Genomic DNA, 25,900 nt, shown 5'->3' with positions numbered 1-25,900 from the left:
ATGAACTGGAACACTGACTCCCCATAAGCTGTTTTAACTTTAAATCAAAACAACGGCACCTATAGAATGTTTAAAAATAATATAATTTTCACATACTACTTTAAAGGATAAACTAAAAAGGATAAACTTTGTGGACACCTGACCACCACACACATATTTTTTGAACATCTCATTCCAGATTGAATCCCTTTTTGTGTTATGATAACCTCCACTCTTCTGGGAAGGCTTTCCACTAGATTTTGGAGTGTGGCTCTGGGGATTTGTGATCATTCAGCCAGGCACTGATTTTGGGCAAGAAGGCCCTGGGCTGTTCAGTGGGGTTGAGGTCAAGGTTCTTTGCAGGCCATTTGAGTTCTTCCACACCAACTTTGGCAAACCATGGAGCTGGGAATGCTGGAACCAGGTTTGGGCCCCTTAGGTCCAGTGAAGGGAAATCTTAATGTTACAGTATACAGTACAAAGACGATCTATACTATTGTGTGCTTCCAACTTTGTGGCAACAGTTTGGTGAAGGGTTTGATGGTCAAGTCACCACATCCTGTACTTTTGGCCATATAGTGCATGTCTCATTTTACACTTTAGACTGATTAGATTGAAGGTACCATTTTATCTTCAGTCTAGTGGAGTAAGAATATATAATATATGTACCACTTTGTGTCCTCAAATGTATCCCAGGTTGTGGAGTAGAGGGGAGGACTGTGTGCTGCTATATGTCAGTGACACGATCTCAAGGACTGGTCAAAAGTAAAGAACCAAGCCATAAATTCTACTGATACTCAAGGGAAAAACAGATTTCTGATCTTGCACTTTCTTGTATATATTCACAAATTCTTGCAAATCATTTATATTCTGTATATATGAATGAGGCTGTATGATGGTCCTGATATTAAAGGAAGAGTTCAAATCCAGAAAACACTTAGAGATTAACCAAAAGAGAAGACGATGCTCCACATAAACAGATGGAAAGAAGTTTTATGTGAGGAGACATTTATTTGGCATTGCTGGAAAGAGTCTTCAGTGTCAGCGTTTTGCGGTTTCTCAATAACGTTTTTTTTTTTTTTTAAAAAGAGAGAAAAGAGAGGCTGGTAAGGGAAGGACTGCTAATAGCTGTTATAACGTAACTGAGAACAGGTACTAAATTGTTTCATGGACATTCCACAGTATGTACAATATCTCACAAAAGTGAGTACATTCACATTTTTGTAAATATTTGATTATATCTTTTCATGTGACAACACTGAAGAAATGACACTTTGCTACAATGTAAAGTAGTGAGTGTACAGCTTGTGTAACAGTGTAACCTGGAGCCTATCCCAGGGAGCATCGGGCACAAGGCGGGGTACACCCTGGACAGAGTGCCAATCCAGCGCAGGGCACACAATCACATACACATTCACACACCACAGACACTTTGGACATGCCAATCAGCCTACCACGCATGTCTTTGGGGAAACCCCCAGACACCACACACACAGGGCCACGGTGGAACCGCCAACCCTGGAGGTGTGAGGTGAACGTGCTAACCACTAAGCCACTGTGGCATGTCTCCAGACCAAAACCCTATTGAGCATCTGTGGGGCATCCTCAAACGGAAGGTGGAGGAGCACAAGGTCTCTAACATCCACCAGCTCCGTGATGTCGTCATGGAGGAATGGAAGAGGACTCCAGTGGCAACCTGTGAAGCTCTGGTGAACTCCATGCCCAAGAGGGTTAAGGCAGTGCTGTTAAATAATGGTGGCCACACAAAATATTTTTTGACACTTTGGGCCCAATTTGGACATTTTCACTTAGGGGTGTACTCACTTTTGTTGCGAGCCGTTTAGACATTAATGGCTGTGTGTTGAGTTATTTTGAGGGGACAGCAAATTTACACTGTTACACAAGCTGTACACTCACTACTTTACATTGTAGCAAAGTGTCATTTCTTCAGTGTTGTCACATGAAAAGATATAATCAAATATTTACAAAAATGTGAGGGGGTGTACTCACTTTTGTGAGATACTTATTCAATCACAAAGTATGATGAGTATGAACAGCAGGTGGCAGTAATGCTCCTTGCTCTTAGTCACAAGCCATGAGTGACTAAGCAGAAGAAGAAGATGCCTAGAGACTAGCACTCTAAATACATGTGTTGAGAAGGTATAAGAAGGATATCAACTGTACGTGATAAAGTTTCTCACAACTTTCTTATGAAATTTTGTGTTTGATTGTTTGTTTATTTATCTCCACATGTAGGCAGATCCTCTGTGGCTAACGGTTGAGCTAGACGGCTAGTCTCTTTTAGCTGTCGGTCCAGTCCAGCCTACAACTGGCTGTTTACAATCTGACTCATTTCGCTGTTTCTTTTTGCTAACGACAGTTTGTCTGTTTTTGTTTTTTCTTTAGGAGAACATGGCGAAAAATAAACAGAAGGGGAAAAAACAGCAGAATGTGTTCCAAGTGGCTAACAAGCAGTCCAAGCCCAAGTCCAAAACTAAGCCTGTGAAGACTTCATTAAAACATGTAAGCACTTTCCCCACTTTTAAAGCGTTCTTAGATAGAATAGTCTCCAATAATTTCTCAGATGACATTAAAAGTCAACGCGATAGGGAAAGTCACGCGTAGAGGATTGTATGAAGTGAATAAATATATGATTGTAGCCACTAGATTATCACAACAACTGGAAGAAAGAATAAGTAAATAGTGTTAAACCCTCCTATTATGTAATGGGTCAATTTTTTCTCTTTTAAATGCTTTGACTTTATTCATTTAGGGTCATGAACTTGCTTGCAAATATTTCTTCTTATAAATAATAAAGGTTTTGTGTGTTTAAACTGTGGAAGTCATTTTGCCTCATAACATAATGGATGTCACTTTTTTCCCCCCAAACATAAAAGGACGGTTAAACAAAATGATTCACTTGTACATTATTATTTCCCAGAAAACTTTATTCGTGGTTTTGGTTGTGGAGAGGTGGATTTTCAGTGTCAGATTTTTGACATGTGATTTAAATAGGAATAGTTTGTGAACTTTTGGTGTGCATTGATACATGGGATTTGACACGTCACTGTCTTTTTGACCAGATAAACACCCTGAAAAAAGAGAAAGTGGAGAACTTGAATCAGATTTTCACCGAGGTGCAGAGGGACATGAAAAGTATTTCAAAATCCACAGCCAAAGAATCGACAGGGAAAACACCGGTAATGTGTTTATCGTGTCTTTTACACAATATTATTGCCATTTGTGACATTTGATAGTTTGATCAGGACTCCTAGCAGTCTGCCTTATTCAGCACACTTTAAGTCATCCTCTATAAACAAGGTTCGCTCTTATAGACCATACTGTACACTTAATGTCATGTAACCATCAGCATAGCTGATTGAATGTTTGTCGAAATTTTGTTTTACAGATCTCAAGGGACAAACTACAGGAGTCTGTGAATGTGGATGGAGCTGCCCAGCTTTTCTCTCAACTTTAGTGACACATGTCATTTCAAAACAAAGTCATATGGCATATGAACAAGATCTGCACACATTACGCATATTACATGAAATCAGTTAATCGGAAATGAGGCCTGGATCTAATGAATTCTCCATATAAAAAAAAAAATATATATATATATATATATATATATATATATATATATATATATATATATATAGGGAAATGATCTCAAGAGTCAGATTTCATGTAATAAATATGTTAACAACGTGTATGCCTGTATACTTAAGAACAACTGACATTCACGCCTAAATGGCAGATCCTTAAAAGGAGTAAGTTTCTGAGTTAGCATTTTCTGTCAGCTAGATTAACTGTTCTGTATAACTGTTCTGGGTTTCGGGTACTTGACTGTGTTTTTGTCATTGTCCCGAGACCAGTAAGATCAAATGTAGGAGTTCTGCTTAGTAAATGCAGAAATGGGTATGAATTGGCAGTATGATCTTGTTTAAATGGACATTTGTACAGTTTTGAAATTATGATATTTGATATGTTTATAAACACATGAACTGGAACTTCAAGATAGTCAAAATAAAGTGTACAGTTCTAATGGAGATAACTGGAATTTGTAGAGCTTCAATGTAATTGTAAATTTAAGGCAATTTTGAAGGTCAAACTTTTATTAAAGAACTGTTCAAGACCTTTATAAGTCTACAGAATGCTAGTTACGGAGGTAACTGTTCTATGAACACAGTGTCCAACCTCTGAATGTTCTCTCCTGTGTGTGCATACACGTGCTGAGGCCTTCAACAAAGTCACAAGGTGACAATGATGAATTATTCGCTACACTCACCATGGGACGTCAGGGTAGTGGCTGAGTGTCCAGCCTGTTCGTAGGCAGTGGTGATCACCTGTATTACTCTGTGGGCCAGTTTCTGCTTAAGACAAGGGATTACTTGTGGCTTTGCAATGACAGATCAATAACTGAGGTGATGAACGAATAGCTGCTAAACTGTTAAAATAGTTCTGGAAAGTATGTAATGGACACAGTAGGGAACGTTCTGCTGATTGACCTTTGTAGAACGTTGCAAGGTTCACACATTTGGAATAAATAACCTTCGCCAGGAACATTAGCTTTGGCAACTAGGACACTCCTGAATCATCTGGCAACTAAGTGCATGGAAGGCAACCTTATCGCCATGGCATGCAGTTCACCCGATGTTTTTGCTGACAGCAAAGCTACCAGAATCTGCAAATGAGGTGAAAACGCATATAGGTAGTGAGGTGTGAGGTCAGTCATGGGGTACTCTGTTTCTCCACACTGCTCCCCATCCGGTGAGGCTGTCTGTAGTGATCTCCCAGAGGGGGAACTGCTCCTAGGCATACCCCTTTCGTGAAAATGGCTTTGCAGCTCCAGTGGGTCAGGATCTGTTCCTTAAAGGGGGACTTTAAGGAACCAATTCAGTCCCCTAAGATCTAGAATGTTCTTTTTCTGAACAATAAATTTAGTAGTAATTGTTCTAAACGGTGAAGTCTACTCTTTGTATAGTGCCTTTTTCCAAGAAGGAATTAACTACTTGGTTCAAAACAGCAGCTTTTTCGTGGGCCTGAAATTGGTGCGACGTTGAGCCCTGAGTAGTTTGGGGGGGTCGACGGTGGGTCTTAAGGATCCAGTGACCTTGCTGCAATGACCAGGCCTGTGGACCTTCAGAGAAAGTCAGAGCATTGATTTGGCCCTTGATAAAATATTGGTGCTGGTTTCCTTTGTTCTATTGGATATATGATTCCAAAGCTTGAACTCTCCTCTCTAGGGCTTCTTTATCCACAGGCCCAAAGAGCAGCCCAGGCACAGAGGACGTATCAACCAGAAACCTGCATACTGTTAGCTTGTTAGTTACTATGTAACTTTGTTTTGACAGGTTTGGCTACTGTTAAATCATGACAACCATTCATTGTCTGATGAAGAGCCACTGGGCTCAAAATGTCACCTGTGGTGAGAACAAGTAATAAATCATTTTCTATTTTTGGAGCTGTGGTGTCCCAGCATTTCCTTCCTTTTCTCAGTTTTGGTGGTTGAGTCCCCTCATTGAGCTTTGTTGCCCTTCAGATGTGTGCATTTTGTGTTGAATCTTTGTAAATCATGACAACCTGCAACACATTTATTACTATCAGCTAGCAGAGGGCTAAATCCTGGCATGTTTACTGAGGGTAAAAGTGCAGGAGTTGTTCCCATAACATTTCTTTAGTATATTCCTGGGCACTTAAAAACCATTCAACAATTTGCACATGTATTATTTTGTTCACATGTACTTTCAATGACTCCTGTGTCTTTACTCTGAAACAAGTAACAGAATAAGGATATTTTGCCTCTTGGTAACAATGTCATACAATACATGTTTAAACCTCATTCATGGTTGTTGGTGTTTACTATATATTTAGTACAGTATAATGTTTGGGACGTAGCCAGCGCCCTCTGTCGGTGAAGCACGGCCCAAATAATAGAGACGTCATCGTTATCCAGGTCCTTAAAGGAAGGTAATATAACGAGACAATAGTGTTGCATTAGTTCCGGGAGGCGTCTATAAAATAAATTTGTTTTCATTAAGAAAATTATAATTGTGTGCAAATAAATAAAACACCTGTATTTTATATAGTACGTTATTTCAATATTTTAGAACGCAGTGTATTTTAGCATACACCCTAGCAGGACCTTTACAATGGCACCAAGATTTGCTGGTTTCCCCTGGTTTCGGTTAGCTGCTCCCAGCCCAAATATGTTTGCAGGGATCGAGGCTTGGTCCTGACCGGCTCCGGTAGCTCGAGACCGGTTGCTGTTCGGCGCATTGGCGCTTAGCATTAGCGAGTCCTGCCAGCGGAGCTCCAGCTCGACATGTCCGGCGTGGCCGCTGCTGCTGTCGCGAGCGTTGGCGGCTCCGGTGCGGGCTCGGGCGCGGCATGCGGGGCTTCGGGGGTCGCCGGTCGGTTACCGAGCCGCGTTCTGGAGCACATTTTCTCTTATTTGGAATTATCGGACCTGATGCGATGCTCGCTGGTTTGCTGGCACTGGAACAACTGTTTGGCGGATGAAAACAGCGAGGTGTGGCGAAGTCAGTGCACGCGCTTACTCAGCGAAGAGGCGCTGCGCTCCGACATCCTCTGCAACCTGGCCACTTACAAAGGAAAAGTAAGCTGTACAAACACAACCATGTTGTGCTCCGGAGCTTGTTATCCTCCTGCTGCGCCGCAGGGGAAGCACCCGGCTACAACCCGACCACAAGTCGCTTAATAAACACTAGCATTTCAGGCTACACGGATTTGTAGCTGCTCAGAGCTGTGCTGTAGTCATTGTGTGAGCACTGAATGTATAGCAAAGTCAGAAAAGAATAGCACATCGACATACTCACTTATATTTATCTAAACACACACACACACACACACACACATTCATATATCAGTCTTTTAAACACATTTATACATAAAGCTGGAGAAGCGCGCAGCAGTTTATTTTTATTCATCATGACGTCACGTGTAAATAGTACAGATTCAACAGCACACTGTTTTATACACGACGTCACTGGAACACACACACACACACACACACACACACACACACACTGATTCCAGCACGTTCTCGCGATGTTTACCAGAATAATAAAAATATGATATGTAGTTAAGTATAAGTGTATTTGAATCACTGCAATGTTGCAAGACGAAATTGTCTACCCTTGTGTGTGTGTGTGTGTGTGTGTGTGTGTGTGTGTGTGTGTGTTTGTTTGTGTTTGGGGGGTTGAGCTTGGATTATTTATTCCTGAATAAAATATCCAGAACAGCAAGAACTTAATAAATATGTTCTGATGATTTGATTAGTTATGATCTATAGTATAAGGGCGCATGGTGGGTTAGTGGTTAGCACGTTCTCCTCACACCTCCAGGGTCCGGGGTTCGAGTGCCACCGTGGTCCTGTGTGTGCGGAGTTTGCATGTTCTCCCCGTGCTGCAGGGGTTTCCTCCGGGTACTCCGGTTTCCTCCCCAGTTCAAAGACTGATTGGCAGGTCTAAAGTGTCCGTAGTGTATGAATGTGTGTGTGATTGTGCCCTGCGATGGATTGGCACCCTGTCCAGGGTGTACCCCGCCTCATGCCCGATGCTCCCTGGAATAGACTCCAGGTTCACCGTGACCCTGAAAAGGAGTAAGCGGTAGAAGATGGATGGATAATATATAGTATAATGGGATATCAGGGGCAGACTTGGCACTAGGCAAAGGTAGTCAACTGCCTCAGGCCACCAGAACCAAGACCACCTCAAAATGTAAATGATATATCATTTTGAAAATAAAATATTAATGCTAAATAATGTGTGCTGAAATTAATTCCCCAATTCCTACGTTTTGCCCAAAGCACTAAACCCACCCCTGGTTGATATCACTTTCAGTAGGCACACAGGACAAAATGTTTTTACAAATACTTTTTGGAGCGTTATTTATTTATTTATTTATTTTAGTTTTAATTAGCTGCCTCAGTCATACCCTTTAACAGTGTTTTTTTTTTTTTAAATTACAGTTTAAAAAATATATTATTTACCATGTTAAATGAGGGTGAATGAATTATATATATTTTACAAAAATATATTAATGTCCAATCAGCTACCTGTCACGCTTTGGAGTAACATTAGAGTCAATCAGTGTCGTCTCGGCTTAAAAAACCCCCCAAAACAACAGAAACCATCACAGAAATCCTAATGGTTTCCTCTACAAATACCATTACAAACTATCAGCTAACCATTAAAAACATTGCCATTATTGGTCTTAATGGTATCCACTAGGCATAACATACCACCAATAGAAGGCAACAAATTAGCAGTAGAAACTCACAGGGACCATTACAGTTTCCATTAAAACCAATACCCAATTCTCATTATAACCATTAAAACCATTACAAATTCTATGAGGATTTCTGTTGGGTTTTTTTTTTTTTTCCCCAGCAGTGATTAAAGTAATGACGAGATTTATGATATCTTTGTAATATTGACGTTATCTTTTCATATATTCCGGCCCATTGAATTATCACACAATTTAAATTTAATAAAGCACTAGGGCCCATTACATTTCCTCCTCAGCTAAGAAGATATAAACCTTTTAATTAACTGCATGTGTAAATTTATAATTTATGGGCTAGTGTGCCTTGTTCCAGAGTGCTGTTTGGATGCACTGGGGAAAAAAACAAATTTCATGCCAGTCAAAAATCAGAACATATCTCTGAAAGTTGCAAAAGAAGATATAGTGATGTTTATATATAAAACATATTAATTTGTTCCATTTACAATCATTGAACACCTTAGTTAATGAGACCACAGTGGTATCACCATTTTCAAACCACCACTATCTAAATAAAAGGAAACATTCTGAAGCATAAATGGAGTGTAATTTTTTTTTTCTTTCTTTTGTCTCCTCAGTTGAAGTCATTTCAGCATGCGTTGAGCTCCCACGACTGCTCCAGGAACGTGTACGTTAAGAAAAATGGATTCACGCTCCACCGTAACCCGATTGCTCAGAGTACTGATGGCGCTCGTGCAAAAATTGGCTTCACGGAAGGTAGACATGCCTGGGAAATCTGGTGGGAGGGGCCACTAGGAACAGTGGCAGTGATTGGCATCGCAACCAAGAGGGCGCCCATGCAGTGCCAGGGATATGTGGCGCTGCTGGGGAGCGATGATCAGAGCTGGGGCTGGAATCTTGTTGATAATAACCTTCTTCACAACGGCGAGGTCAATGGAAACTTCCCACAGTGCAATAACGCACCCAAGTACCAGGTAAGCTGGTACAATTCTTACCATGAGCCAGACCTTTCTCAAAAGGTTTCTATCTAATGTGACTGAGCATCGTCGTTCCCAAATCAAGGATCTGTTGTTTATAGTTGACAACAATAAGCACTTAATAATATTAATCTAATTTAGTATTTAATATGCTACATTCCTAAAAGATCTGAAATGTTTGCTGGATACAGTATCAGTCCTGTTATAATCTCCGTAGGGTTTTGCAGGAAGATTTTCTTTTAATAATGATGGGTAATCTTTGATCGTGAGCTGAGATGGGTGGTCTTAGAACTTATAATGTGATGCGCCCACCAGTGACTGATGTAGTGCAGCTGCGGCCCAAGACAGCCGATGACAAATTTCTGGAAGTGTCGGAGAGAACTTTTCTTAAAATGTCAGCATGTGAGCGCTGCCATGACACACTAATTAGCATGCAAATGCTCTGTTCATTGTGTTTACACTGTTCATCTACAGTGCATCCGGAAAGTATTCACAGCGCTTCACTTTTCCCACATTTTGTTATGTTACAGCCTTATTCCAATATGGATTACATTCATTATTTTCCTCAAAATTCTACAAACAATACCCCATAATGACCACGTGAAAGAAGTTTGTTTGAAATCTTTGCAAATTTATTAAAAATAAAAAACAAAAAAAGCACATGTACATAAGTATTCACAGCCTTTGCCATGACACTCAAAATTGAGCTCAGGTGCATCCTGTTTCCACTGATCATCCTTGAGATGTTTCTACAACTCGATTGGAGTCCACCTGTGGTAAATTCAGTTGATTGGACATGATTTGGAAAGGCACACACCTGTCTATATAAGGTCCCACAGTTAACAATGCATGTCAGAGCACAAACCAAGCCATGAAGTCCAAGGAATTGTCTGCAGACCTCCGAGACAGGATTGTATCGAGGCACAGATCTGGGGAAGGGTACAGAAACATTTCTGCAGCATTGAAGGTCCCAATGAGCACAGTGGCCTCCATCATCCGTAAATGGAAGAAGTCTGGAACCAGCAGGACTCTTCCTAGAGCTGGCCGCCCGGCCAAACTGAGCGATCGGGGGAGAAGGGCCTTAGTCAGGGAGGTGACCAAAAACCCGATGGTCATTCTGACAGCGTGCCAGTGTGTCTCTGTGAAGAGAGGAGAACCTTCTCTGTGGAGAGAAGAGAACCTTCTAGAAGAACAACCATCTCTGCAGCACTCCATCAATCAGGCCTGAATGGTAGTGGCCAGACGGAAGCCACTCCTCAGTAAAAAAAAGTTTGCCAAAAGGCACCTGAAGGACTCTCAGATGAAGACCAAGACAAAGATTGAACCCTTTGCCCTGAATGGCAAGCGTCATGTCTGGAGGAAACCAGGCACCAGTCATCACCTGGCCAATACCATCCCTACAGTGAAGCATGGTGGTGGCAGCAGCATGCTGTGGGGATGTTTTTCAGCGGCAGGAACTGGGAGACTAGTCAGGATCGAGGGAAAGATAGCAATGTACAGAGACCTCCTTGATGAAAACCTGTTCCAGAGCACTCTGGACCTCAGACTGGGGTGAAGGTTCATCTTCCAACAGGACAACGACACTAAGCACACAGCCAAGATAACAAAGGAGTGGCTACAGGACAAATCTGTGAATATCCTTGAGTGGCCCAGCCAGAGCCCAGACTTGAACCCGATTGAACATCTCTGGAGAGATCTGAAAATAGCTGTGCACCGATACTTCCCATCCAGCCTGATGGAGCTTGAGAGGTCCTGCAAAGAAGAATGGGAGAAACTGCCCAAAAATAGGTGTGCCAAGCTTGTAGCATCATACTCAAAAAGACTTGAGGCTGTAATTGGTGCCAAAGGTGCTTCAATAAAGTATTGAGCAAAGGCTGTGAATACTTATGTACATGTGCTTTTTTTTGTTTTTTAATTTTAATAAATTTCCAAAGATTTCAAACAAACTTCTTTCATGTTGTCATTATGGGGTATTGTTTGTAGAATTTTGAGGAAAATAATGAATTGAATCCATTTTGGAATAAGGCTGTGACATAACAAAATGTGGGAAAAGTGAAGCGCTGTGAATACTTTCCGGATGCACTGTATAACATTAATTCCACTGACAGGTGATGTGAATAACCTTGATTATCTCCTTACAGTGGCACCTGTCAATGTCAGTGGGATACATTAGGCAGCAAGTGACCAGTCAGTTTTCAAAATTGATGTGTTGGAAGCAGGAAAAATGGGCAAGTGTAAGGATCTGCACGACTTTGACAAGGGCTAGATTATGATTGCTGGACGACTGGGTCAGAGCATCTCCAAAACGGCAGATCTTCCCATTATGCAGTGGTTAGTACCTACCAAAATTGGTCCAAGGAAGGACAACCAGTGAACCGGCGACAGGATCATGGCTGCCCAAGGCTCACTGATACGCGTGGGGAGCGAAGGCTAGTCCGTCAGGTCCGATCCCACGGAAGAGCTACTGTAGCAAAAAGGGCTGAAAAAGTTAATGCTGGCTCAGATAGAAAGGTGTCAGAACACACAGTGCATCACAGATTACTGCGTATGAGGCTACGTAGCTGCAGACCGGTCAGAGTGTTGATGCAGTTCCACGACGAAAGTACAATGAGTACCTGAGCATCAGAACTAGACCATGGAGCAATGGAAGAAGGAGGCCTGGTCTGATGAATCACATTTTCTTTTACATCATCTGGATGGCCAGGTGTGTGTGCGTCACTTATCTGTGGAAAAGATGGCACCAGGATGCACTATGGGATGAAGACAAGCCAGCAGGAGTAGTGTGATGCTCTTGACAATGTTCTGCTGGGAAACCTTGGGTCCTGGTATTCATGTAGATGTTACCTTGACACGTACCACCTACCTAAACACTGCTGCCGACCAAGTACACCCCTTCATGGCAACAGTATTCTCTGAAAGAGGCAGTGGTCTCTTTCAGCAGGATAATGCGCCCTGCCACACTGCAAAAATTGTTCAGGAATGGTTTGAGGAGCATGACAAAGAGCTCAAGGTGTTGATTTGGCCTCCAAATTCCCCAGATCTCAGATTCAAGCGTCTGTGGGATGTGTTGGACAAACAAGTCCAATCCACTTACAGGACTTAAAGGATCTGCTGTTAAAGTCTTGGTGCCAGATACCACATCACACCTTCAGAGGTCTCGTGGAGTCCATGCCTTGATAAGTGAGTGCAGTTTTGGCAGCATAAGGAGACCCTACACATTATTAGGCAGGTGGTTTTATGTTCTAGCTGATCAGTGTGTATATACTATTGTGACAACGTGAAGCTATTTTTATGTTTCCCAGTTGAAGAGCTACCAACCTGTGCTGCATTGCCGTGCACCCAGTATGGCCGAACACCGTAGCCATCTTCGTCGTGTAACCTGACATTAAGAATACATTATGGCACAGTCTGTCACAGAATACTTCGTGACAAGTAATAGTCATAAAAGACTGCTGGAATCGTACAGCGTAAAACCAGCTTAACTCATATAATTATTAAAATAGTATTGATTGCTGTGCTGTAATCTTTCTACAAGTACTAGCTTATTTATGGAGGATTACTATGGAAAGTCTTGACTTTTTTTTTTTAAATGAATTTTCTTCACAATTACATGTTCTTGTTCTTTATGTTGTAAAATACATTAGACTATGCTCTCCAGTAGGACTGCAACAACTGTGACGAGATCAGTCTGAGATAAAAATAGCTGGCAATGAATTTCATTATTGATTAGATGGACTGTGTTATGAAGCATTCTGCGGCATGCAACATCATTTCCGTATTTTATGGAAATGGAAGAGCACATCACAACAGAGAAAACCTCAGCTAAAGTATGGGAACTATTTATATTACACGATGCTTTTGGTATCATGACGTAACTTGTGTTTTCACAAGAATAATATTTTTTAAAATTTGTAATCGTTCATTCGTGCAATGAATCATGCGTATTAATTGCAGATGCATTGATTGAGTTGTGCTAACTTATCTGGTTTCACACATTTATGGTCATATTATCTGTCTTTCATACCCTGTCAGAAAACATTTTCTCATGCTAAATGGTCTGCACTTATATAGTGCTTTACACTGGTTCTCATTCACCCATTCACACACACACTCACACACCAACGGTAGCAGAGCTGCCATGCAAGGCGCTAACTTGCCATCGGGAGCAACTTGGGGTTCAGTGTCATGCCCAAGGACACTTCGGCATGTGGAGTCATGTGGCCGGGATTCAAACCTCAACCCTACGATTAGTGGACAACCCGCTCTACCACCTGAGCCACAGCTGCCCCAGTCATGCTAACTTGGGAAAAAATTAGGTACATTGTGTAATAATTCGATAGGTTGAAAATGAACATGGTTTCAGTTACCAGGGCAAACATTTTCTCATTTCAAAACACAACTCGTATCCTGAAACATGTGCATTATGTGGTGGCTGTTGGCTCAGGTGGTAGAGCGGGTTGTCCACTAATCGTAGGGTTGGCAGTTCGATTCCTGGCCCACGTGACTCCACATGCCGAAGTGTCCTTGGACACTGAACCCAAATTGCTCTTGATGGCAAGCTAGCGCCTTGCATGGCAGCTCTGCTACCATTGGTGTGTGTGTGTGTGTGAATGGGTGAATGAGAATCAGTGTAAAGCGCCTTGTAGAACTGCTAAGGTTGAAAAAGCGCTATAAAAGTGCAGACCAATGCACGTTTATGCAAGCATAAACACATTTGGTCAGTTAGCTTTTAAGTAGTTAAACTATTTTTTGACCCAGTAGCGTGAATAAAGTCTACATTGTTTAATTTTCATAAACACAATATATATTTATAATATTTGTGTCCAGTCATCAAATCGTCATCATCCTGCTTTTGGTTCACATTAAAGTGACACCCAATAAGAGTCAAAAACTAGAAGTCAAGTTTTGGAGTCTGTTCCACACAGTGAAAATTATTCACCCCACACACACACACACACACACACACACACACAAAGAATAGGAATTTAAATAAAAATATACTTAATGGCTATGCTTTTTTTTTTTAATGTTCCAGATAGGAGAGCGAATACGTGTGATTCTAGACATGGATGACAAGACACTGGCGTTTGAGCGAGGGTTCGAGTTCCTCGGCGTGGCATTCAGGGGACTGCCCAAGACCTGCCTCTTCCCAGCCGTTTCAGCTGTTTACGGTAACACTGAAGTCACGATGGTGTACCTTGGAAAACCTCTAGATGGCTGAGGAGCATCTCAGTGCCATGCTGATAAAACCACATGCCAAGGAGGCATCCAGATGGCATAATAATGACTGAGCAGTCCACAGTGTGAGAGCCAATTCGTCTGGGCAGAAATGTGCAGATTATAAACCGGGATTATGGGTGAAAATCTCCAAAGCATGCCCCCTGTGGATTAAGGAAGTCTCTGGATGGCTGAGGACAATTGTTTTTAAAGCCAATTTTGATGTAATTTATGAAAAGACACTGGGCTATGTCCCATTTATAGTTAATTAATCCAGCCTGATTCAGTGGCAGGTTTGAACCATTGACCACAGTCACAGAATGCATTTATAACACGTTACAGCGATGAGGGACTGTAAGTATTGTATTTATACAGTAACTGGATGGTTTTAGAATTTTACTTTGCACCACAAATACAACCCATATATAGGCAAATGACATGCCAAAAACAATTTCAATTACCTCTACACAGCTTGACTATTTTTAACTTAAATGCAAGACTGCTTCACTAGATTTAGTGCTTTGCATGCGGTGTAGTTGAAGCTGTCTGTTGCCATTGATGTTTGTGCAGGAAATCCAAAAGAAATTGTCATGTTACTGTAATACTTAACTGTGATGTACTAGTGTATGATATTAATTTATTAGGTTTTATCCTTGGTATCACTGAGGTTGTGGGACCGGTAAATAAACTATATGGTGCCAGTCTGTGAAAGTGTACAATCTGGTTGAAGTTTTTTATTTATTTATTTATTTATTTATTTATTTATTTTTAAACAGTCCATTACTTTTAGATGGAGTTCATAAGGTGAAAAGAGTTGTTGTGTTTTTACCACCACAAGGGGGTATCTAATGCACATCTATCAAATAATCCAACTACACACACTCTACTTTCAGTTCATGCACACAAATGCACTCCACGTATAGCAACATGAGGTTGAAAAGCTGTGGAATGTATTATATTTTTTTTAAACGTTGGAGCACTGTCTAATGAGAAATTAAATGGTAGGTAAAAATGTAAGGTTGTGTTAATGTGATGAAACAGGGGTGAGATTGCTACTCACTTTTTAAATACAGTACCAGAAGAGGATGGGAACAAGTACAGTTGAATGCAAATGTCGCCTTGGTTACCAATTAAAATATATATATATATATATATATATATATATATATATATATATATATATATATATATATATATATATATATATATATATATATATTATACAGTTAGTCTGATCCCAGTTCCATGGTGTTTGATTTAACATGTAACACATGTATATTACAGTAGTTGAGTCATGGTCTAATCACATTATTTGAAGTGACTATAGTATGTGGCCAAATGAACATCAAACCCTTGACTGTTGCTGGAAAGTTGGAAGCACACAATTATGTAGAATGTATTTGTATGCTGTCGCGTTACAGTTTCCCTTCCCTTCACTGAAACTAAGAGGGCCAAACCTGTTCCAGCTTGCACAGAGCGAGCACCGTGAAGACATGGTTTGCCATGGTTGAACCGGAAGAATTCAAGTGTCCTGCACAGAGCCCTGACCTCAACCCCACTGAACACTTTTGGGATGAATTGGAACAAGACTGTATTCCAGACCCTCCTAACCCAACATCAGTGCCTGACCTCATTAATACTCTTGTGCCTGAATGAACACAAATCCCTACAACCACACTCCAGAATCTAATCTTCCTAGATGAGTGGAGGTTATTATAACAGTGAAGGGGACTAAATCTGAAATGGGATGTTCAACAAGCACATGTGGGTGTTATTGTCATGTTTCCACAAACTTTTGTCCATAGTAGTGTATCTTTATTTAAGGCATGACAAGTTTAAACAAGCTTAGTAAGATTTCCGGGTTGTTTTTTTTTTGTTTTTTTTTTTTAAACATGATCTGGAAAATTTCTTAAGGCAAGTAGAATAAAATTTCATATATATGTACATTTTATGTATCAGAATCAGCTTTATTGCAAAGTATGCTTACATATACAGGGAATTTGTCTTGGGGACTGGAGCTTCCAGTGCACAACAGTACAAGACAGCAACAAGACAAACACACAGAACATACATACATATACTCATACATACGTACATACATTTTATATATATATATATATATATATATATATATATATATATATATATATAAAATGACTAAACTGTGTATTGCATATATTTATTGCTCAATGGAACAGTTTAACTGTTCATTAGATGGATAGTCTGGGTGAAGAAACTGTTCCTGAACCTGACGGTTTTGGTGCTCATAGCTCTGAATCGTTGGCCAGAAGGCATCAGTTCAAAAAGGTAGTGGGTGGGGTGACTGGGGTCCAGAGTGATTTTTCCAGCCTTCTTCCGAACTGTCCTTTGTAGTCTTCTGATATCTGATTTCGTAGTTGAAGCAAACCAGACAGTTACTGAAGTGCAGAGGACAGACTCAATGACTGCTGAGTAGAACTGTATCAACGGTGCCTGTGGCAGGTTGAACTTCCTCAACTGGCGAAGGAAGTACAACCTCTACTGGGCCTTTTTCACAGTGGAATCGACGTGTGTCTCCCACTTCAAGTTCTGTGAGATGGTAGTGCCCAGGAACCTGAATGAGTCCACTGCTGCTACAGTGCTGTTGGTGAGGGCGGTCAGTGTTGGGGTGTTCCTCCTAAAGTCCATGATCATCTCCACCGTTTTGAGCGTGTTCGGCTCAAGATTGTTTGGACTGCACCTGACAGCCAGCTGTTTAACCTCCCTTCTGTATGCAGACTCATCGTCATCTCGGATGAGGCCGATGACAGTGGTGTCATCTGCAAACTTCAGGAGCTTGACAGAGGGGTCCTTGGTGGTGCAGTCATTGGTATAGAGAAAGAAGAGTAGTGGGGAGAGGACACATCCCTGGGGGGCACCAGTCCTGATTGTACAGGTGCTGGAAGTGAATTTCCCCAGTCTCACAAGCTGCTGCCTGTCAGTCAGAAAGCTGGTAACGATGGCAGGTCATCCTGTCCCAGATGCAGCAAAACAGGCCCAAACCATGACACTACCCCCAGAATGTTTCACAGATGGGATACAATTCTTATGCAGGAATGCAGCATTTTCCTTGCTCTAAACAAACAGTAACACATCATTTAAACCAAAAAATTCTATTTTGGTCTCATCCATCCACAAAACATTTTCCCAATAGCCTTCTGGATCGTCCACGTGATCTTTAGGAGACAGCAGAAGGGCAGAAATTTTCTTTTTGGAGAGCAGTGGCTTTCTCCTAGCAACCCTGCCATGCACACCATTGTTGTTCAGTGTTCTCCTGATGGTGGACTCATGAACGTTAACATTAGCCAGTGTGAGAGAGACCTTTAGTTGCTTAGAAGTTACCCTGGGTTCCTTTGTGACCGCACGGATTATTACACATCTTGCTCTTGGAGTGATCTTTGTTAGTCTTCACTCCTGGGGAGGGTGAGAATGATCTTGAATTTCCTCCATTTCTACACAATCTATCTGACTGTGGATTGGTGGAGTCCAGACTCCGTACAGATGGTTCTGTAACCTTTTCCAGCCTGATGAGCATCAACAACTCTTTTTCTGAGATCCTCAGAAATCTCCTTTTTCTTTGTGTCATGATACACTTCCACAAACATGTGTTGTGAAGATCAGACTCTGATAGATGCCTGATCTTTAAATAAAACAGGACGCTCACTCACACCTGATTGTCATCTCATTGATGGAAAACACCTGACTCTAATTTCACCTTCAGATTAACTGCTAATCCTAGAGGTTCACATACTTTTGCCACTCACAGATATGTAATATTGGATCATTTTCTTCAATAAATAAGTGACTGAGTATAATATTTTTGTCTCATTTGTTTAATTCGGTTCTCTTTGTCTACTTTTAGGACTCGTGTAAAAATCTGGTGATGTTTTTGGGTTATAATTATTCAGATATATAGACCACTTCGAAGGGTTCACAAACTTTCAAGCATATAATACAAACCTGTGGTTTGCCTTGCAGCTAGCACAAGTATCATAGCTTCTGTTATAGAAAATTTAACACCACCATACATCGATTCTGGCTTAAAACAATGAATTTAATCAAGAACTTGATTGCATCAATTACTACAATGGTTTGTCAGTTTCTTAGTTTTTCTAGCAGAAAGAAGTTTTCTAAAGCTTTAATGAGGGATTCCAAATCTGAGCAGCAATAAAAAAATCACAGCTAATGCAGAGATGACACATTCAGTGTGCAACTGTTTATCCATGGTCTGTTTTGGATATTGTGTACTATTAAATTGCTCAACTTTGGCTTACCTACTCCAAGGCCTACTATGACCAGGAGGTTAAGCAGAATATGTTGGCTATATGCTTATTTACACATTTTTTAAAATATGAAACGTGTTCTTTTTTTTTTTTTTTAATCATACACCTGATATACCATTGCCTAAATCAGATGGATTAAAGTCCAGAATTCTTAACATGCATTAACAGATGAAATATACAGTAGGGTTAGGCACTTACAGAGACGCGTAAATATGAACTTTTTCACACTGATGCTGAAGTGTTAGTACTGGTACAGGAAGGTGACAGAAAACAGTTTTTTATCGTGTAGCATAAAGTGATGGGTTTTTTGCTTTCGACAGGAAGGGTGTGAGCTTTCAGCGGTTTCCTCTTCAGTAGTGTCTTGACGAGTGAAACCAGTAGTGGCTGTCATGGGCGTGTTTCCTTTCAAATTCATGTGGTCTGTTCAACAAGGCTAAAGTTATCTTTTTTTTTTCTTTTTAAAGCAATCACATCTAAAAGAGTGCATTGTCAATGTTTTTGTTCTATCCTGAGGGTCTTTGCACTTGCATGTGTACAAAATAATACAGTGTGATATTTGACCACTTGGACAAATGGAGAATTGTGCCCCAATCCAGGACAGAAAGCTTCCACAACTTTTCCACAAACACACTTTCTCAGCCCTTATTAAAGTGTCTGTGCAGATTTCTGCACTGGCTCTATATATCCACAATGGCGCAGAGAACATGCAGTAAGTAAAGCAGAACTGCTGTTGCATGTGTAATTGGAGATGTAGTTGTGTGTGTGTGTGTGTGTGTGTGTGTGTGTGTGTGTGCGTGTGTGTGTGTGTGTGCATTGTGAATCTCACTGCGTGATCTTGACAGCTCTACATGTGACTCTGGCTTCCGTTGCTTTCTTGCTTCCGCAAATACATATATACCTCTCTGCACACTAGCAGAGCACATTTGATAGTCCGAGGCGAGGAAGCGGCTCAGTTTTCTCCATCAACTCCTGCCGTAGTGATGGTGTGCAGTGAGGCAGGAGCACACCGACCAACCCGCAGCGGTAAGAAGCAGCTCTGCTCTGTGCTCTCTGTGCATTCACTTCAGCTCCAACTACATTCTACCTGATGTTCAATTAGCTTGCAGCTTGCTTTATTATTACGCTTTCTGCTCCCAAACACAATCCGTGTATAAATGTACCGTTGATGTCCGTTGATGTCAGTTTTGCATAAACGTTAATGCTATTCTTAACTATATTAGAAATCTGACTCAATCTGATGATACTGCTGGCTTTATTCCACAACCACTGCATTAGTCATGCAAAAATACATACATACATACATACATACATATTCTTTATCTATAGCAGGGGGTCTCAAGAGTACCCCTTTAACTGTAGAATAAATGCCACACACCCCATCAGTTTTTAATTTTTTTTAATATTAGGTTCATTATTTAAATGTGTACTATGATCATGTATTTATTGGAGCCATAGCACTGATATTTCTATTCACAGACCACATTAAGTCCAAATTTGCTTTATTTATAGGCCTGTCCGTTTTTCAGGTTTGGATTAAACCCGTTCAGTTCAAGCGACCCGTCAAGCCAACTAATAACTAGAGAAACCTCCTATTAAATATAATAACTTTGTCATTTCCACCGATTTAAAAATTCATGGCTGTGTTTCATGGACCCGCCGCTCTACAGGGTACCACTGTTCGATACCATTTTTTAAAAAATTGTAATATTTATGTCTATGAAGCATGCGCGGTATGTTTGCCGACACTGGTAAAACAAACTAGTGCGTGTGAGACAGTGGCAATGCATTGTAACAAGTCATTTTTTAAGGTTGTGATTGATAGTAATGCAGTGTTCAGGGTTTGATTGGCACTTACTTCTACTTTATCTTTGCATATTAATCTAATAGACTATTTTACCTTCACCGTAGTGAGCATGAAAAGATGCCGGGCATCGGAGTCCTTCTCTATGTTGGCTTGGTGGCTGTACTGCCAGCTCTTTGCCATCCTCACACCCCCTGCACACTGGTAAGTACCATGTAAAGAAAACATCTCAGCTAGGACAAATGAAGCATATTTAAAAAAATTTTTTTTTTTTTTACATGCAAAATGAGACATGCATCCGTGTGTTCAGAATATTTTTAATAGTTTGTCTGCAGATATGTTTTATAATCTTTACGTAATGAAAAAGTCTTTTAAGTAATTTGTGAATTATAAATCTAAATTCTCTCTCTCTGTGTCTCTCTCTCTGTCTCTCTGTCTCTCTAGACTCAAAGGACGGCTATATGTAATAGCCTCCGACTCTCTTCTGTTCCCGGCAACTTGCCACAGCAAATAGAAGAGCTTTTTTTAAATGAGAACATTATTATTAAATTACAAAATGGATGCTTCTCAAGGTATCCTTTCCTTCGCACACTGAGCTGTGCAAACTGCCTTTTAAATGCATCAGATGACCAAGTGTTCTCCAGTTCACCTCTGATAGAGAGCCTCGGTTTTGCCAGCAATGAACTTCACAAGGAGCACAAGCAGTTTGCCCAGTCTCTTGGTTCTTTGTCCAGGCTTCGGATTCTGGATATTTCCGGCAATGGGCTAACAGAGGACATGGTTTCTGAGCTCTTAGAGAACCTCACATCTCTCGAGTTCCTGGACTTGTCCAGGAATGTTCTACTGAGATTGGACGAGTACGCATTTAGAAACCTTCATCAGCTCAAAGAACTGAATCTAGAAAGGAATGTTTTGTTTGAGATTGATGGCGCGTTTGATCACTTAAAAAAGCTCAGACGGATTAACTTGGCGTTCAATTCCCTGCCATGCCTCATGAAATTCGAGATGACCCAGTTGATAGTACTAAATGCCAGTCACAACCTCATTGAATGGTTCATAACTAATCAGGACCTCACAGAAACCTTTGAGCTGGAGACGCTGGACTTATCTGATAACCGGCTTCTGTATTTTCCATTCCTTCCAACCTACAATCGCATTAAAACACTGTTATTAGCCAATAACCATATTGGCTTTTACAGCCATCTCTCACAGATCACCTCTTTAAACTGGACCAATAGTGTTGAGTTCTACAATTTGGGTGGAAATGCCAGCAATATTACAGCAGAACTTTGGAGCGATGACTTTCATGGAGATATATCTTCTGTGGAATTGCTGGATCTCAGTGTTAACCAGGTGAGATACTTCCCTCAGGGGTTTCTTCGGAAAATGCCTCGTCTCTACTGGCTGAGGATGAGGAGCAATTGCTTTGAATCCCTGAATCTAACAGGAGAAGATCTTCCTGTAACTCTGTATGAGCTGGATGTGAGCAACAACAGACTTACTGAACTGCATGCACACAGCTCAGTCAGTGAACTAAATAACCTTACACATTTGAACCTGAGCTTAAACAACATACAGAAGCTTCCCCCTAGAGTGTTCACTACTTTCCCCAGTCTCAGCATTGTGGACCTCAGTTATAACACAGTGGGATTGTGCCATCCTAAAGAGCTACATAACTCAAACTCTTCAGCCTGTGCTCTTTGGACAAATCTTTCCTCATTAAAACAGCTCCACATTGCTGGATGCAACTTAATCAATATCCCGCCGTTAGTGTTCGATGGCACACCACTAACATACCTTGACCTGTCCAACAACCCAGACCTGCACATTGGACAAGACTGTTTATCAGGTCTCAGTGGGACTTTGCAGCACCTAGGCCTGAGCAACACAGGTTTGCAGGACTTTAACTTTTCTCCATTTAAACAATTAAAATTTTTAAACATCTCCAAAAACTCAATATCAGAGCTTCCTAAATCTCTAATGACACTGAACTTGAAGCTCCTGGACTTGAGGAACAACAGGTTGTCTACTATTAAACCTGAACATGCTACTGTGCTAGCTAAACAAGTGCAGATTGTGTATATAAATGGAAATTATTTCAACTGCTGCCAGTTAGATTGGTACAGGACGTTTGAGGAGTCCAAAATCCTCCATGTGGCTGATCTTTTAGAGGTTACATGTGTAGACCTACACCAGCAGATACTAAAAGCTGGTCTTTTTGACTCCGTTCTTTGTGGGGGCAAAAGCACAGATGAATCTATTTTCTGGTACATTTTGCTATTTTTATCTATTGGTGTGTCCCTAGTGGGTGTCTCTGTCATTTATTTCCTGACTTTCAGACCCAGACTACTGCCACGGGTAATTAAAAAGAAATGTTGGAAGCCCACAACCTATTGAAAAACAAGCACAACCATAAAATTGGTCAAATATATCTACAGATGCTGTATTAGTGTCAGTTTACTCTAAGAACCAAAACAGTCACCTATTCTTTTTGTTTTTTGTAATGAAACAATTTCAAGTGTCTTGTTTTGGCAAATAGGATACAGGTGTATATGATTGCCAGCTTTGGTTAGAGACTCTGAACAGAGTTTGTTTTTGTGTAGAACTTTGGCACATTCAAGTCAGATTTCATTTCAGTTACAAACCAAACGTAATGATCACAGACTATATGCTGGGAAATGCTGCAAATCATTAAATGAATGGACTGATTATCTGGAACAGAACAACACTGACACTTCAGAAATGTTTAAACAGCAGAGTCATTTAATTAATAATCAGAGAGACAAGCAAATGTGGGCTTATTATTTTCTGGTACTTTATAACGCGAACTGAATTGAATTAAACGGGTTTAATGCCATTGTTTTATTTTACTACTGTTGGAAATAGTTTCAGGAAGTGCATTTCAGCTTTCAGCTCGTCTTTTCATGTTTTGTTGTTTAGTACTGCTACGGACAAAAAAATAAATAAATATATATATATATATATATATATATATATATATATATATATATATATATATATATAAAAAGAGGGGTTTCTATGTACATTTGACAACGTTCATCTTTCACACTATACATTTTTCTAAGATACTCTAGGCTAGGGCCAGCCCCAGTGTTAGACTAAATAATTAAAATTAAGTGATGTGAAATGGATTGATTAGAGATTGAAGAGTTTGAAGCTTTAATAAAGAGATTAAAAAAAATAAAAGAATTAAAGATTTCATTTAAAGCTACAGTGAAAACTGTATCCAATCAGTTAAAATGATGGTATGTTGTAATTATTATTATTATTATTTTTTATGGCCAATGACGAGATTGTGGACTTTCACTGCATTATATGCAAACAAATGATATGGAAATATTATTTCATTTAATGTATGTACATGACCCGAGATAATGATGTATATATTAAATTTTAACACATACATGCCTGCTTAAGATTGTATTATTTTCCTCGAGTAAGTAGAATTCTAACTATACACAGCACAGCACAATACTTACTTAATGTTTGTTTGGCCCCTGGATTTTTAAAGCAAGACATTTCTCCACAGCATTTTGGTCAATTTAGTGATCCTTGTTGTTGTTGTTGTTCTCTGACTGTGTTGAATGTAGAGTTCTACAATGTAGCTTTCTTTTTTTCCTTATAAAGCCAAAAATCTGAACCGCACTGCTGCCTGTTAATGCGAAATGTTAGGAGCCCACTAATATACCCTGACCTGTCTGAAGAAGGAAAGATACACAAGCATTGCACACATATATGAAACACAAACTTTTATTAAAAGGTGGTGCCAGGTCATGATGAAACATGAGAATTATAGTTGAAGAATAGCACTTGTTCTGAGTCATCAACTTTGGGCAATTATATTTGTGTAGATATGTGTCATTCCAATGACTCCATACAAATATTTTCTTTAGGGGATCGAACATATTATATTGTGCCTCCAATTCTGCTTTACTATTCTACTGGTAGGTGATTATTTGACATAATAATGGCAACTTTAATTTAAAATCCTAAACATTGATGCGTTCAGCTACTGGAAGATTAAAGTACTGATGGATTAGGCTGTATTATATTACTCAACTCATTTTAATTTAAAAAGAAAAAAAAAAAAAATGTATGTTAACCCAAATAACCCAAATGTCAGCTGGGAGTCACTCGGTTTATGAAACCATACACTGTGGTTTGATTTTTCATCGATTTTTGTAACACATGCTCTACTTCATGGCCCTTGAGTGTCATGAGGAGCTGTGTGTCATTCACGTATACACACATGTGAACATGGTTATTGGATGCCCAGGCGTTGTGTGTTGCAAAAGTACCAAAAACAGCAGAGGAAACTGAAATTTCCTGTTGTGATGGTATGTAGCAACTGCCCAGTTTGAGGTCTCAGAGAATGGGGGTGGGGTGGTGGGATTAAGGTTTACTTCCCCAAAATGGCAGCTTTTTAGTCTTCTTTTTACTCAATACAAAAAACAAAAACTTTGCTATTTGCAATTTATACTTCAAGAATTGAAGAAACACAACCCTTGCGAAACTAATCCAATCAAATAACCGATTATGGAAGATTTCTTCTTGCTCTGACGGCCCAAAAAGTCACGTAAACTTTCCGTCATAAAGCAATTACTAGTTCCTTGTTTTGGCAAAAAGCAAATGCGGCGACACGCTTAATAGCCTCGGTTAGGGAATTTAAACGCAGAGATAGAATGAGTGAATCAGTTGAGACAAAATACTTGCCTATTCTAGATAACGTGTATTGCAGAAATGCAGCAAAATGTATATATTTTTAACCATGACCTGGCACTGCCTTTTAATTTAAAAAAAAAAAACTGCATTCTTTCATTCTTCAGACATATTAGTGGGCTCCTAAAATTTTGCTTTAATAACAGGCATGCATCTAGATAATCCCTCAAATATATAAACCATCTAGGCCATAAAATGTATATTAGTGGTGGGGTACTGTGCGGCCATGACCAGTATCCGCACAGACCAAAGTGGTGCCGTAGTGTCAGAGTCAGCCATAAAGGGGTCAGACCACAGAACATAACACATATTACTATTTTCCCACTTCTCATTGGGATTATTCCACACTAACTTTTTGTCTTACCTTGCCTAAAAAATTGAGGCAAATGGATGCAAATGAGTTTCAATGAAGGCTGAAGGCTTGAAGAATGGGAACCTTTGCTTCTATGTTTGAAGCATACTGAAAACAGAGCGTGGAAGCTAACCCAGAGCGTAACCAGAATACCACTGTGGTGATGCTCTGGGTCATGGTGGTTTGAGCACGGTGAGAAAGAGAAACTGGAGATCTCAGAGGAAGGCCACAGCTGCCACCATGAGGGTTCAATCATTAATTA

General features: G+C 40.2%; 3 protein-coding genes across 4 annotated transcripts; all 3 read left to right on the top strand.

Annotated features, from left to right (window-relative positions):
• The first annotated feature begins 2,136 nt into the window (after positions 1-2,136).
• On the top strand, positions 2,137-5,556 carry rbis (ribosomal biogenesis factor). The gene is made up of 4 exons (XM_053622134.1): positions 2,137-2,159; positions 2,386-2,502; positions 3,063-3,179; positions 3,389-5,556. The coding sequence occupies exons 2-4, from the start codon at positions 2,392-2,394 to the stop codon at positions 3,455-3,457; spliced, it is 297 nt and encodes a 98-aa protein (XP_053478109.1). The 5' UTR covers positions 2,137-2,159; positions 2,386-2,391; the 3' UTR covers positions 3,458-5,556.
• A 596-nt stretch (positions 5,557-6,152) lies between these two features.
• fbxo45 (F-box protein 45) lies at positions 6,153-15,557 on the top strand. Its single transcript, XM_053622076.1, has 3 exons — positions 6,153-6,601; positions 8,868-9,224; positions 14,263-15,557. Exons 1-3 carry the CDS (start codon positions 6,308-6,310, stop codon positions 14,446-14,448), a joined length of 837 nt encoding a protein of 278 aa, XP_053478051.1. The 5' UTR covers positions 6,153-6,307; the 3' UTR covers positions 14,449-15,557.
• A 2,701-nt stretch (positions 15,558-18,258) lies between these two features.
• Positions 18,259-23,493, top strand: nrros (negative regulator of reactive oxygen species). 2 transcript variants are annotated; one of them, XM_053621946.1, is made up of 3 exons: positions 18,259-19,768; positions 20,654-20,750; positions 20,991-23,493. In XM_053621946.1, the coding sequence occupies exons 2-3, from the start codon at positions 20,667-20,669 to the stop codon at positions 22,941-22,943; spliced, it is 2,037 nt and encodes a 678-aa protein (XP_053477921.1). In that variant the 5' UTR covers positions 18,259-19,768; positions 20,654-20,666; the 3' UTR covers positions 22,944-23,493. The 2 variants fall into 2 exon arrangements, with proteins under 2 accessions (XP_053477921.1, XP_053477930.1); XM_053621955.1 differs by lacking the exon at positions 18,259-19,768 and having other exon boundaries at positions 19,775-20,750.
• The last annotated feature ends 2,407 nt before the right edge of the window (positions 23,494-25,900 follow it).

Source organism: Ictalurus furcatus, chromosome 1, assembly GCF_023375685.1.
Source record: "Ictalurus furcatus strain D&B chromosome 1, Billie_1.0, whole genome shotgun sequence".
Taxonomy (NCBI): domain Eukaryota; kingdom Metazoa; phylum Chordata; class Actinopteri; order Siluriformes; family Ictaluridae; genus Ictalurus; species Ictalurus furcatus.
This window is presented reverse-complemented; position numbering and strand designations above follow the sequence as displayed.

Excerpts from the sequence above, each read along its gene's own strand:
- rbis (XM_053622134.1), top strand. The coding sequence starts at position 2,392 with ATGGCGAAAAATAAACAGAAGGGGAAAAAACAGCAGAATGTGTTCCAA. Across the intron at positions 2,503-3,062 it reads TGAAGACTTCATTAAAACAT|ATAAACACCCTGAAAAAAGA; the intron begins GTAAGCACTTTC and ends CTTTTTGACCAG. Across the intron at positions 3,180-3,388 it reads AATCGACAGGGAAAACACCG|ATCTCAAGGGACAAACTACA; the intron begins GTAATGTGTTTA and ends TTTGTTTTACAG.
- fbxo45 (XM_053622076.1), top strand. The coding sequence starts at position 6,308 with ATGTCCGGCGTGGCCGCTGCTGCTGTCGCGAGCGTTGGCGGCTCCGGT. Across the intron at positions 6,602-8,867 it reads TGGCCACTTACAAAGGAAAA|TTGAAGTCATTTCAGCATGC; the intron begins GTAAGCTGTACA and ends TTGTCTCCTCAG. Across the intron at positions 9,225-14,262 it reads ATAACGCACCCAAGTACCAG|ATAGGAGAGCGAATACGTGT; the intron begins GTAAGCTGGTAC and ends TTAATGTTCCAG.
- nrros (XM_053621946.1), top strand. The coding sequence starts at position 20,667 with ATGCCGGGCATCGGAGTCCTTCTCTATGTTGGCTTGGTGGCTGTACTG. Across the intron at positions 20,751-20,990 it reads CTCACACCCCCTGCACACTG|ACTCAAAGGACGGCTATATG; the intron begins GTAAGTACCATG and ends CTGTCTCTCTAG.